General features: G+C 42.6%; 1 protein-coding gene across 1 annotated transcript in view; it reads left to right on the forward strand.

The window, feature by feature from the left end:
- ANTXRL (ANTXR like) overlaps window positions 1-10,783 on the forward strand; it is a 54,777-nt gene extending 43,994 nt beyond the window's left edge. Inside the window, exon 18 of the mRNA XM_009897770.2 lies at window positions 10,445-10,783. Within this exon, the coding sequence (XP_009896072.1) occupies window positions 10,445-10,675 (231 nt within the window). The 3' untranslated portion in view covers window positions 10,676-10,783. The remainder of the gene's footprint in view (window positions 1-10,444) is intronic.
- The last annotated feature ends 2,212 nt before the right edge of the window (window positions 10,784-12,995 follow it).

Here is a 12,995-nt window from a genome sequence, read left to right on the forward strand (position 1 = left end):
AAGTAATGGCACAACCTCCCTCTGAAGGTGTTTGAGCACTACAGAGTGATAACTTAAGTGTACAGAGTGATAACTTAAAATGAAAAGGTATTGCATCACTACTTTCTGCAGCTGAGTTGCGGTTCTGGATGCCTCTTGCTCTTCTGTAAACTCCTGTGGTTCATATGTGGTACCAGAAGAAAACCACAATCACCGTGGCTGCCATCCCATGAGTACCACAAAGATACTATGCAACCTGAAGAATTTATGAGCTGTGTCTATTAAATCTTAACTTAACCTTGCTTTGAGCATAAACATCAGGTTAATAATAAAATATTCTAGTTTTATATATGCCAGTTCTAGTCTCAGATAGGAACAGCAAGACTGAAAATGCTCTTTTTTTGGTGAGGGTGAGGCATATGAATATATCTTTTCTTTTCCCCTCCTTTTTGGGTTTTCATCCAGGGAATATAATTACCCAGTTGAACACCTCAGTCTTCACTGGCCAATAACTTTAAGGAGTAGGCTATATGGAAACTTTGCAGTGAGGCCTATCCAAAGCTGTGTCCTTTCTTGCAGTGCTAAAGGCCAAACACTGAGTGAAGCAGAACTTTGAAAAGCAAGAGCTGTACCTGGGGTTTTTTTCTGTTGCTGGGGGACAAGCCACTGTCCCTGCTAAGCTGACACCAGCATGTATGACAGAATTTGTATGAGAGAGGTGGCAGTAGGGTGCTCATGGAAAAGAGCTGGTATTTGGTAGGCTGGTCAAGCTGCATGGTGGAAATGTGGCAGATATATGTTTGCATAGAATGTTAGGGTCTCTGAAATGGGAAGGAGAGTTCCATGTCAAGACTTTGGGATTTGAGTTGCTTCCCTGGTGTGTTCATTCCTAGAAATAGTAAGGTAGTTATGTTCCATGGGGCTCTTCTATCCAACTTAACACAGAAGCATTTGGGGGAGAAGAGGTTTTCTGTGCTTCTTAAGTATGCCGGCACTGATGATGAACTGTATTAGTCTCATCACAGAAGAATCTTTGTAAGATATGCACAGTAGCCTGGGAGCAGTGGGTTTACCATCTACTTGCTCTAGGTAGCAGCAGAGCCATTTAATGGCCAGTTACCCAGAGATGGGTTGGGGATACTTGCATCTGTTTCCAGACTAAACAAAGTGGCAGCTTGTCTGTGTGGTGGGCCAGGATATTAGAGGCAAGGGAAAAAATAATAACCATTTTCACCAGAAATCTCTCTTGGGTCTCCAGCATCATCCTATACCCTAAATGGGTAAAGGGCTTTGTGTTCTTCCTCTGTGCATGTCATAACCCCAGCTTGCTCCTGAAGAAGCAGTCAAATTATTCACCCTGGAAAGCACAATGACACTTAATTACAGCCTGACCGAGACTAGTTATGATCCTTTGTGGCCTAATTTGCTCCTCCCAGCAAGCCACCAATACCTCAAGGATGAGCATGTGGCACCCAGCAAATGTTTATTGCTCTTGTTGCTATGCTCCAAAACCCTCCTATTCTAGGTGTTGGACAACTGCAATTTCATTTTCCCTGAAAATTCCAAAGGAAAGAGAAAAACCTTTCACAAACCAACCACTGTTGTTTTTTTCTTGAACCACATTCTAGTCTGGTCAGCATTCAAGTGTGGAAATGTGTGGTGCTGTGGTTAAAACAAGGGATGTGAGTCACAAGTTCTGAACTTGTAAACCTCTTTTTTTTTTTTTTTTTCTTCCTGAAGCTGGTGCTTAACCTTGGGTGGATGACATGACCTGGCAGTGATTCTCCCCACTTCCTCCACTCTGAGACCCTCATCCATAAAATCTGTCAGAAAAGAGGAAGACAGTAACTCATGGGTTGTGAGTGCATGTTTAGGTTAAGATATTTCTCTCAAGTTTGGGTGGGATTTGTTCTGGCATGGCTGTAGTTAGAGACTGGTACTGAATATAAAATATGCCTGATAGACCTTAACTTTGATTATGCCCTTTTCTGTTCTCTTTACCATTTTAGCTTTTAGGGCTCAGAATCAACAGGCTGTGTCTGTACTGTGCCTTATTTGAGCCACAACCTCATCAAGGTCCAAGCCATGTGATGTTTTGTGCATTCCTGCAAGATATCTTGTGACTCTGGCCATTCTTGCAGGACGTGTCTATAGCCGATTGCTGCATCTTCTTGCTAAGGCAGGGCTGGAAACAACATGCAGCTCCCTGCCGAATGGAGTGTGATACAAATTGCCTGCATAGCCTTGTCTTCAGTACTGGGATGGGTTGTCCATATCCTCTACACTGCCACTTTCCTTATGTGCCTAAGCTGGAAAAATGGCAGCAGGCATGTGAGAGCTGGATGGTGAGGATGTGTTCAGCACAAAATTTATATTGCTGAGGGGTCCAGGCCCTAGCTTAAAAGGCAAGTTTCCCTGGCTGAGCTATTCGTCCCTCAGACTCCTCATTATTGGCTAGTTGCTCTGGGGGTAAATTGGAAGGAACCCACTTCTCTTCAGGGTATTCTTGCGCTGGTCCTCAAACTAACTGAATAGGCTTCTCCCAGTGGACCCATTCCTGGTTTCCATGCACAGTGGGGACTGTGAACAGGGGAGTAGTGTCTGCAGACATGCATATCTTGGGAACCTATCAGTACCTGACTGTGTCCAACTTCCAGTATTCTGGTTAAAGAAGCTGCAGTAGCCTGGGACACTGCAGCTATCGATCTTACTGCAAAAAAGTTCCTATCTTAATTCCCCAGTAGATTTGGACACCATTTTCTACATGACTGTTTTGGCTAAAAACTGCTGCTTTAGACAGTCTAAGTGGACTTAGCTGAAGTAGGAAAAATACCCTTGAAAAAGTCTCAATATTTTCAGGTTTAGTTTTGATACGCCTTTTCTGTCCGAAACTCAAGGTAAAGCTGTTTTGGATTGAATAACATATATGTTTCAAGCCCAAATGAAGCTTATTTTGACATACTTCTTTTACTTGAAAAATAAAGACACTTGGTTGTTGATTTTTTTTTTTTTCCCTTGGCCAACAAGTGAACCGAAAGATTACTTTTCATTCCCACTGTTATGTGAGGTGAATGCCATGGGCCTGTTTGTGAATTTGCCATGGCAACCTACCTCCCTTGGCCCCTGGGGGATCCCCTGGACAGTGTTACCACACACTTGATGTCAAAAAGAGCTCCTGTGCTCTCCTCCCTTCCTCACATCATAAATCTTACTTTCATGTCTGTTTGGCTTTCATAGCCAAGATGTCTACAGACATACTGGGCTTCTGAAGGATTTCTTCTCCCAGCCCTTTTACAAAACAAGGCTGGTCCCCCTTTGCCTTGTAAGAGGAGCTCACACATCTTTGCCTTCATCTGGGCCTTATGGGCAGCAATATGGGCCATACCTCAACTAAGCCAACAGCTGTTACTCTGAGCGTGTTGGTAATCCAAGGCATTGCTTAGCTCTGTTTCACTGTTGCCACATGCTCTCCTCCCAGCCTATATTTGGCTGTTTTCTAATTTGTGACTTGGATGTCAGAGTTTTTTGAAGCAGGGATTAACTTCCTGTACTGTGTTTCCCTGGTGCTACGCCAGTGAGCCAGTGACAGGCTTGCAGGTGGTTCAGTTTAGTTGCTAAAAAGTAAGAGAAAAGGCATAAAATGGGCTTATTAATGCCTTTGTGGACTGTGTGGAATATCTGCATGTGCCTCAGTGATTTTAAATCTCACTGTCCCTTCCTGCATCAGGATGTGTGTCCTCTTTAAACTTGTGTTACCTCGTATGTCTTCAAGCTCATTGCTTCTGTGATGTGGAGCACACTGAGTGAGCACAGTGGGTTGCATTTCCTGGCAGCACCCCTTCATTTATGCTGTGGTGTTAACAGTTTTCTGCTACTACTTGGTTTATCCTTGTGTATTTGCATTCATCAATTTGTAGTTTTCAATATTAATTTCTCTGACGTACCTAAGGCCATTAGAGGGTACTCACTGTAACAGTATCAATGGTTCACCATTTACAATGCAGTGACTTCCTTCCCCTCCAGTAACTTCTTCCTAGAAAGGGGGGAGCAAAAATGATATGAGTTTACTTATAAAGAGGCCAGATAATACACTGGATAAAGAGTGGTCTGAACTCATTCCCCTTTTCAAAAGCAGCACTAAATTACATCCTCATTGTTGGGCACTGCCACTTTACTGGACGGTAATTTTGAAATCCTCTTCAGTCACCTCTCCATAGTTTTGGATTGCCATCATTTTGGGTGTCCATGCTGAGCTGCCAAATAGATCTCCAGAAAATTGTTAGTGACAAGAGAGGACTTATTAAACTGGAAGAGTTTTAAAGACTCAGATGCTCATGCAAACAAGTATTTTATGTTGATGATGTTTCATGTGTTGATTTGAGAACTAATAGCTTAAAATGGCTACATATAAAAATTAATTACAAGTTAATAAGGTAATTGTTAATGATTAATGCAATAACAATAGTATAATTAATGGTGATGATTAAGAATCAATGGTTAAGTAATATCATTAGAAAATAATTATAAATTTATTGACCTGAAAGCATGTCAGCAACCAGAGTGTTGATATGGGAATCTCTGGCATTTCCAATACTTTATTTTTCTACACAAAAAACAGGATTAGGAGTTAGTAAAAGTTACTTGAATATGCCTGAAAAACATTCAGGTTTAGGTTTTATGTGACAAACTCTTCCAGCAGTTCACCAATTTCTAGCCTGTATGCTGCAGGGTAATCAGTGCAATTCCCAGGGAATCCATGAAGGTTTTAATGAGCCGTGACATGTTCAGCACACAGTCAGCACGAAGCAGTGCAGTGTGAGAGAGCTTTTGGCAAGGGCTGGTGCACAGACATCCTAGCTTCTGAGGAGCCAGCTGCTTATCCTGACACTTGCCCATGGAACTCAAAATAGTGGAAACTCTGTGCCATCTCAGCTTTTTCTCTATAAAATTACTGTATCCATAATTTGCCTCATTCGTAAGCTCGTTTGATAAACAAGTTTCCCACACCGTTGCTGTTTTAAGAAGCTCTGTCTAGGTATTTCCACTGGAACGCTTTTGCAAAAGTCACCGATCTTCAAGATATATATGCTTTTGGTTTCCAGATGTGTGCATCAAAGCTTTCACTTGGCCAAAGTGATTCTTTTTGTAGATGCTCACACTTGTGGGTTTGTAGGTGGCACAACAACCTTTCTCTAATCTTTTAAGATTTAGAGCTCCACTTTTATACTAAACTGTTGACAGATATTTAGGAAGTGAAGCTACATGCTGATGAACCGTGCCCATAGCAAGCTGGCAGAGTCATCCCAGTGACATCCATAAACAAAATTGGGGAGAAAGATGACTACTCATTTGAGCCCAAGGAAATTATGTTCATTTCAGATTTCAGCATTCTAAATGTAATTATTTTGACTGGGAGCTACTTTCTTTTTTAGATTTGGTGGTTCGTTGTTTGGAATTGCTATCCTCGGCCTTTAAAACAATGATTTTATTTTAATCCATTCTAAAGCGTAAAAGTAAGTATCATATTCTTACAAAGTGAAAGATAAAGGCATTTGAGTATATATTTAAGTGTAGCCAACTCTTCCTCAGTCAGATACTCCCTCTTCTAGGCAGAATTACAGCACTGAGGTTCCAAAAAAAGCAAAACCAGGAGTGAATGAAAGCTTAAGCAAAATGTGTAACGGGAAGGATAGCTGTTATTAGGTCAACTAATGCAGATAAAAATAAGGAACATTTTTGTGCACACAAACACTCTGGCATGCGCAGAGGTGAAAATAGCTTTGATTCTTCTTAAATAAACGTCAATGTGTGTAGTAAAACAAATGGAGAAAGGGGATGGCCACTGGCAGATGGAGAACATTTTAAAAATCTTTGTACTGAAGTGCCCTGAGTATCACGGGCAAAGAGCCTTGCACATAGCACTCTGAATTGCCTGGATCCATGAAACAGCTGTTCCTTTCCAGTGAAGACTTGCTGAGTAGTAGCTAAAGATTTTGGGGGAACAAGCAGTGGTGAATCATGTGCTGAGCGCTGTGATGAAAGTAGCCTAGAAACAAGATGCAGTGAGTTTGAAGAGATTCCTCCCTTCCTTCCCCCACTTTAAACTACACACAAAAACGCATCCTAGGTGGTCAAGGAGGCATTGCCTAGAAGTACAAAGTGCCTGAATTGCACATGTGATTGTTACACTGGGATAAAAGCGGGAGTCAGGACAAGGGCAGATCCCGCTGCTTCAGTATTTGTACTTTTTGAAAAGCCAATTTGGCAAGCAACATAACAAGAGCCTAACAAGTGGATGGACATATGGAGAAGCAAAATAATTGTGCATTAGAAAGACTGTGCAGATGTGAACTGAAAACAGGGCGTAACTCCATATGGCGCATTGCTGACCTTCGGTTGGTGCCTGAATGACAGTACGCGGTGCGGGTCGCACCATCTGAGGGATGCTGCACTGGGAGCGGGGCTGAAACCAGACAGAACCGGATTTACGCAGATCATCTGCTTCCTAGGAAACAATAAAGCAGCTATTGACAGCTGTTGTGCCTGAGATCATCTTGGTATTACTGCACCTCGCAACTCTTGACACCTTCCCTAGACCACTTTGTGTATACCATGATTCTGAAAGAAAATACTGTTACCACTAGCAAAGTGGGGGTGCCTCTTAATCCCTGTTTATCTCCCGTGAAGTGAGAACATAGGTGAGTGTGCAGGATACCTGATTTCTGTCCGTTTTCTCTTTGGTTTAAAAGCCTTTATATGCCTTTGGAGAGGAAATTACATAATCCTTTCAGACTCAGAATATTCATAATCCTGTGGTTAGCATGTTTGTTTGAGAAATGTTACATGTTTTAGTAAACTAGCCTCAGAGATGTGCAAGTGAGTCAGAATAGCTGTGGCACTCTCTTATTACAAATGTGTGGTAAGTGAGGGTCTCGTTTCCTCAGCCTAGGGATCCTTTGGTGAAATATGCTTGATAAGTCTAACTATGACTTATGATTTATTATCATTTGTTTTTTCCTTTCCCTTTTAGCTGTTAATCCTAACACTGGCTAATAGTTCAGAGTCATCTTATCAATGGCTGCTTGAAGTGCTCAGGAGGATTTGCTCCAGTGTTCACCAGAAGTCTTTGATACATGCGATTGTAGGCTAACACTGATATTCTTTTGTAAGGAAGTGTCACAATGCATACATCGATCATCCAAGCCTTTATCTGTCAGACTCCCCCAACCCAACCGTATTTTTCATGACACAATGCGGCGCTTGGCCTTTAAATTACCCATCTGTCTGACAAATCAGTGAGTGTGGCAGAAACTGGCAGCAGTTTGACGTCGCCTATCACTTTAACTGAAGTGAAAGTAATGCAAACAGATTTATGGGATCCCCTTTGATTATAGGCTATGAATATATTTGGAATTGATGTTTGGGAGAGAGACACAACAGAGATGCAGGAAAGGCTTGTAGGCAAAAGCCCTAGTGTTTGGTTCACAGCTTTGAATTTACTATAAGGGAGTTTGTTCTGTCCTTTATTTTTCTCCTTCCCCATATGGTATCTCTCATCTGAGTACCTCTGACTTTTTTCCTTCTCCCTTTTTCTTTTCTTTATATTGGGTGATGATTTATCTGTTCTAAGTTAATAACTTTATAAATATCAAGGCTTAGGGTTTTTACATGTATTTGTAGTGTGGCTGCTAAACCTGTCTGAAATGTTCATTGCAGAGCAGTAAAAAATACCAAACGTCCAAGTGTGTTCTGAATACAGTGGAGTGCAGCAGAAGATAAATAGCTGATAAGGATGGCTGCTTTCTGCAGTGCTTGTGAGGACATGAGTTCTGTGATGAAGTAAAGCAAAGCATCAACTTGGGCTTTTTGATTCAATAGTTTCTTTGTTGCAGGACTAATCAAGACCTTGGCTTTTGTCCTTTGCCTCCATGCAAAGGCTTCATTCATAGCCAAAGTCTGCTGTAACAAGCCTAGATTTTTAGAAAGGAGGTTTCATCCTTCGTATTGTTAAAGTTTCTTGGTGAATTGCTGTGGTGAAAGCTGGGACTGAGAATTATGGAGCATCTCATGGACAGGCAAAACCACACCCATTTAAACAACTCTTGACTGCAGCTAAGCTCTAGAAGTCCTGAGCCATCCTTAGGGCATTAGCACATTTGTTGAATCAGTTTCTGGGCTTTCTGTAGCTTACACAAGTTTCTCTTGATAGGCTGCTTGCCTTTCTTCAGATAAGCCATAGGCTTAACTAATTTCCTTCTTTTTAAAATAATTCATTTTCATCAAAAAAAGTGCAAGAATTGAAAGTCAGAACAGGTAATTGTGGTTCAGCTGTAATTGCTTTTGCCTGATTTGTGGGTTTGCCAAAGAAACCTGGCCTATTCCGTAACACCTCCAGAGTCTCCTCATGCCAGGCAGCACCAAGCTAGCAGCGATCTGTCACTGCTGTGAGTTCTTGTGTCCCCCCCCCAGCCCCAGCAATTCGTAGCTGTGGGAATCATGATATACAGCTGCTTAACTCTGAGATGAACTTCTTAAAATTGGAAGTCCTTCTCTTGAGTTTTGCATGGGGGATGTTGGCATAACCTTGAGCTGAATTTAGTGTTGATTCCAGTGTGCAACCTAAACCTCTGTCATCAGCACCATGGCTCTGTGGGTCTTTTAGAGCAATGGAGGGAAGATGCCTTCTGGGACAAACCAAGCAGGGTTTTTTTCCTTTTCCCCCAGCAATGCTTACCTTGGAAAGAGAGAAATGGATAACACTAAATTCTGCTAAAGTAGAGGCCATTTTCATTGGAGTGATTGCTAAGTGGAATAAAACAGGCCTGTTGTGCAAAGGAAAAGGTGCTAGCAAATGGATGTAATCTCTGATGGGATGGGTACTTTCACACCCACAATTACCTATTTGGTAACCACATCCCAGCTCTTGTAAACGAGCTATTGGCAGTGTCACTCCGGTGTTTTCAGTCAGTTGTCATCTCCAGCTTTGGTCATGGCAATGAGAGGTCTTTTTTACTTCCAGGCACAAGCTTCTGGCAAGCTTGTGGCAGCTGGATTCTTGCATAAGCATCTCCTCCAACCTTTCTAGGTGAGGAGTTAGAGACTGACGCTAACTGTTGCATCTCCTCACACAATGTTGTGCCTGCAGGATTTCATGAAGCCTCTGTGGAAGTAGTTTGGCAGTTTGTTACAGAACTTAGGGGTCTTGGGGAGAAATAAGTACAGCAAGCAGCAGAGATCTTGGTGTCTGACCAAGGCTGTCATGTTGATTTTGAAGTGCCTGAGAGCCTCTGGCTGCTCCCCACAGAAGAGGCTGGGTGGTCTTTAGGAAACTATCCGTCTCTCTTCCTGTTTGGAGCTACAACTACCTGAAGGGGGGTTGTAGTGAGGCAGAGGTTGGTCTCTTCTCCCAGGCAACCAGTACCAGAACAAGAGGGCACAGTCTCAGGCTGTGTCAGGGGAGGTTTAGGCTGGAGGTTAGGAGGAAGTTTTACACAGAGAGAGTGATTACCCACTGGAATGGGCTGCCTGAGGAGGTGGTGGGGTCGCCATTGCTGGGGGTGTTCAGGGCGAGACTTGACAGGATGCTTGGTTCCATGGTTTAGTTGATTGGGTAGTGTTGGATGATAGGTTGGACACGATGATCTCAAAGGTCTCTTCCAACCTGGTTTATTCTATTCTATTCTATCTGACCTTGGTTAGTGGGAACCTATGAAAAGTTTTGTTTTGGCTAAAGGAAACCCTGTCACATTTGCATTTAGCCCCTAGTTGACTAATACATCCCCAGTGCATGCTGTTTTCTCAGACCCAAGCTACTCTGTTTACCATCTCCATCTCATGCCATTAGGTCCTGCCTGCGTCCTATATTCATTCTGAACACACACTCTTTGGAGAGCCCTTTGTTCAAGTCCCACAGCTTGTTGCTGTTTGTGAGGGAAGCCACATCTATACTGGAGTATGGAAGACACATGTACTCTCCCAATGTAGTGATCAAATCATGGGCACCAGCTAGGCTAACACCACTGTTTAAAAAAGAAAGCTACAGGAAGTGGCTTTGCTAAGGTTGTTCCTCTAATACAATCTTGTCTCTGCTCTGAGGGTTTTATCCAAGCACTGCTTTGTCAAGTCAGAGATCTCACCAAGGCAAATACGACTTGGGTGAAGCTGTGGCTTTGGGCAAGTTCTACACAGCTCTTTTGGCAGAAGAGAGGGCACATATAAGCACAGTCACGCCACAGTCTCTTGATTTAAATGAGTCCTAGGCTATACTCTGTAGGCAGGAGCTCTGAAACCTGGGGAAAGCATTGGTTTCTAGTGCCAACCTTTTGTACAGCATGGTCTGAATGTCATGTCTAGGACCCAGTGAATGATACTGGATGAAGGTTTCAAAGCGTAGCCTGGCCTCTCTGCTTACAGTCCCTTTACCTAGCTGCTGCTGAGTCAAACATCTGCTTTCTTTTTCCTCTAGGGAAGATGCATAAACTTCACTCGAGTGAAATCAGATGGAACCTCTGCTCCTTACAGCCCACCACCCAAGCTACCACGGCGCAATGATGTTCCTCTCAACAATGCTTCAAGGAATCCTTCTCCACCTGTGTCTCTGCAGCCTCCTTCCCGGCAGCCCCCTCCTGGACCACCCCCTTCCCGAGCCCCTCCTGGACCTCCTCCTTCACGCCCACCACCACAGCCCATGGTTTAGAGTGCAGCAAAACCCTGATTGACAAAACATGTCTCTTTGCTGAACACGGCATATTTATTGAGTATTGGTTTACAGATAAAGATATCAGAATTTGTTGCTGGTCAGCAAAAAAAAACAAAAAGAAAAAAAAAAAAAGAAGAAAAAAGTGTCAATTTTAGTGTGAAAATATATTTATACCACACGTGCTGAGTTAGCATTCAGTGGATAGATTCAGAGCTATGGGGCATAGAAACAAACCAAAGTGGTCATCTAGATACAGTATCAGCTTTTGTATGTATACATTTGAAGATCTATTTACATATGACATTTGTCTGACTTGGTATGTCAGATCATTCATTAATAACTTTAGCTCGTACACGTGCATCAGTTGTTTTAATAGCTGCCACCTGCAAGCTGGGTAAACATAGTTCATTGAGGATTTTGCTTTCCTTTCCCCAACAGTACTGCATCCAGATGTTAATAGGGAACAATAATTGCAAAGATGCCTTTCTGACTTTGGTTCTGCAGGTGGGATTTCAATAGAAGTCTTTAAGAGGGCTGTAGCAGTAATGAGGTTAAATGGAAACTATGTGTCAATAATCTAGTAATAGTAATCTAGCATGGAAGAGGGATAGCTTTTACTCCTGAGGAAGTCAGTTTTCAGCCTGCCATCTCTGCGTGCTTGGACTTGGTTACATAGGATAGCCATTGAAAGCCAGAGAAATGCAAACCTTTAACAAGACCTGGGTTCAAATTTGTCCAAAGTTCAGAGGAATTTTGAGAATAATTTGGCTAGGTGTTTAGTTTTCTTTTACAGAAAACATGATTCAGAACAGAGCAAATATGTGTGCAGCTTGAGAATGAATGCTGTAATATGCAAACAGCATGTATTACTTATATCAAGCAGCACTGAGGGACTGATTCCATTCCTATTTAATTAGATACAGTTCCTTTTGATCTTACTGCCAAGCAGGACAAGATGAGGAATTCATGTTTGAATCACTACAAGTGGCTCATTCCTTAGCCAACCCAGGTCCCACTAATATGTAACCTTGCAGTTTACCTGTGGTTGAGAGGCAGGCCATAGTCAGTGTGAACTTTTATCCATTTTATACCATGTTTGGCAAGAGGATTTCCCAAACATTGTGACTGCACTCCTCAGTTCTGTGTGTCATCAGAAAGTGGTGTGAGCACCCACACAGAGGTGAGAATTTATGACGTGGGACTGTGGGACAGCCCATGAATAGTGTTCGCTAAGCAATACTGAGTGGGTTGTGCTCTGTTCATTCCCTAGTGAAGCCAAATAATACCTGAGCTTGCTTTTCCTCCACTGCTACCTATCATAGTGTATTGGAGAGGGTGGCTGCAAATCCCTGTGCTGGTTTGCTTTGGCACTGTGTTACTAGGATAGTTATAGAAGTAATGTGTATGTTGCGTTATGACTCTGCATATCCCTATCTCACCACCTGTGTGTAGGTGTGGGTGTGTAGTACATCACAGTGGTTATTGGCACATAAGAATGTGATAAAACACTAACTGTGCCATGCAGTTACTCCACGTTTAAGGCCTCTTCATGCAGTTGTTACTGGCACATAAAGTTGCACTGGTACAAATAGAAATCAGACTTACTATTTCCAGTGGAGGTCCCCCTTGCAGAACACCATACCAAGCTCTCATCGGTCCGTGCTGATCACTGTGATATGCCGTGTGTATGCAGCTGAGGCTATCAAAGATAAACTCAGAACCACAGAGCCTCTTTCTCCTATTGCACTGCTCTGCTCTCTTGAGTTATGCTCTTACCTCGTGTATATTGATGCAGGTAGTAGAATCACAGTTATGGGTGCCAGCTGGCCTTGGAGCTGTTCCTGATTTAGGCTTAAGCCAGCAAAACACTCCTGCATGCATTAAAATGTCTTGCAAGTCAAGAAGAGCATCCTTATGTCCAAATACTTTGCTGACCTGTGACTTCATTGTGATCAGACAGGAGAATTGGAAAGCACTCAATCCTAGCTTTGTTCTTTTTAGTCACTTGAATAGGGTCTGCATAATTTGGTCTATAAGAATGGATTTCTCTTTGGAGGAGAGAGAAGTGTGTGTGTGTGTGTGTGTCTGTGTGGGAACTGTGTAGGTTTTTGTTTGGTTTCTCTCCCTTAAGAAAAGTTGCTCTGAGAGTACAAGTCCTATGAATGGAAGGGCCTTTTTGCAGCCACTGTGACACCTAATCATCACTTGCCATCTCCATTTCTGTCAGCTGAAAGCTGAAACTAAAACACATCCAATTTTCCACTGCAATTATGGCAAAGCTCCACTTTTGACAACGGTGAAAGGATCTGGATGACTG

This window comes from Dryobates pubescens, chromosome 8 (assembly GCF_014839835.1).
Source record: "Dryobates pubescens isolate bDryPub1 chromosome 8, bDryPub1.pri, whole genome shotgun sequence".
In the NCBI taxonomy this organism is placed as follows: Eukaryota; Metazoa; Chordata; class Aves; order Piciformes; family Picidae; genus Dryobates; species Dryobates pubescens.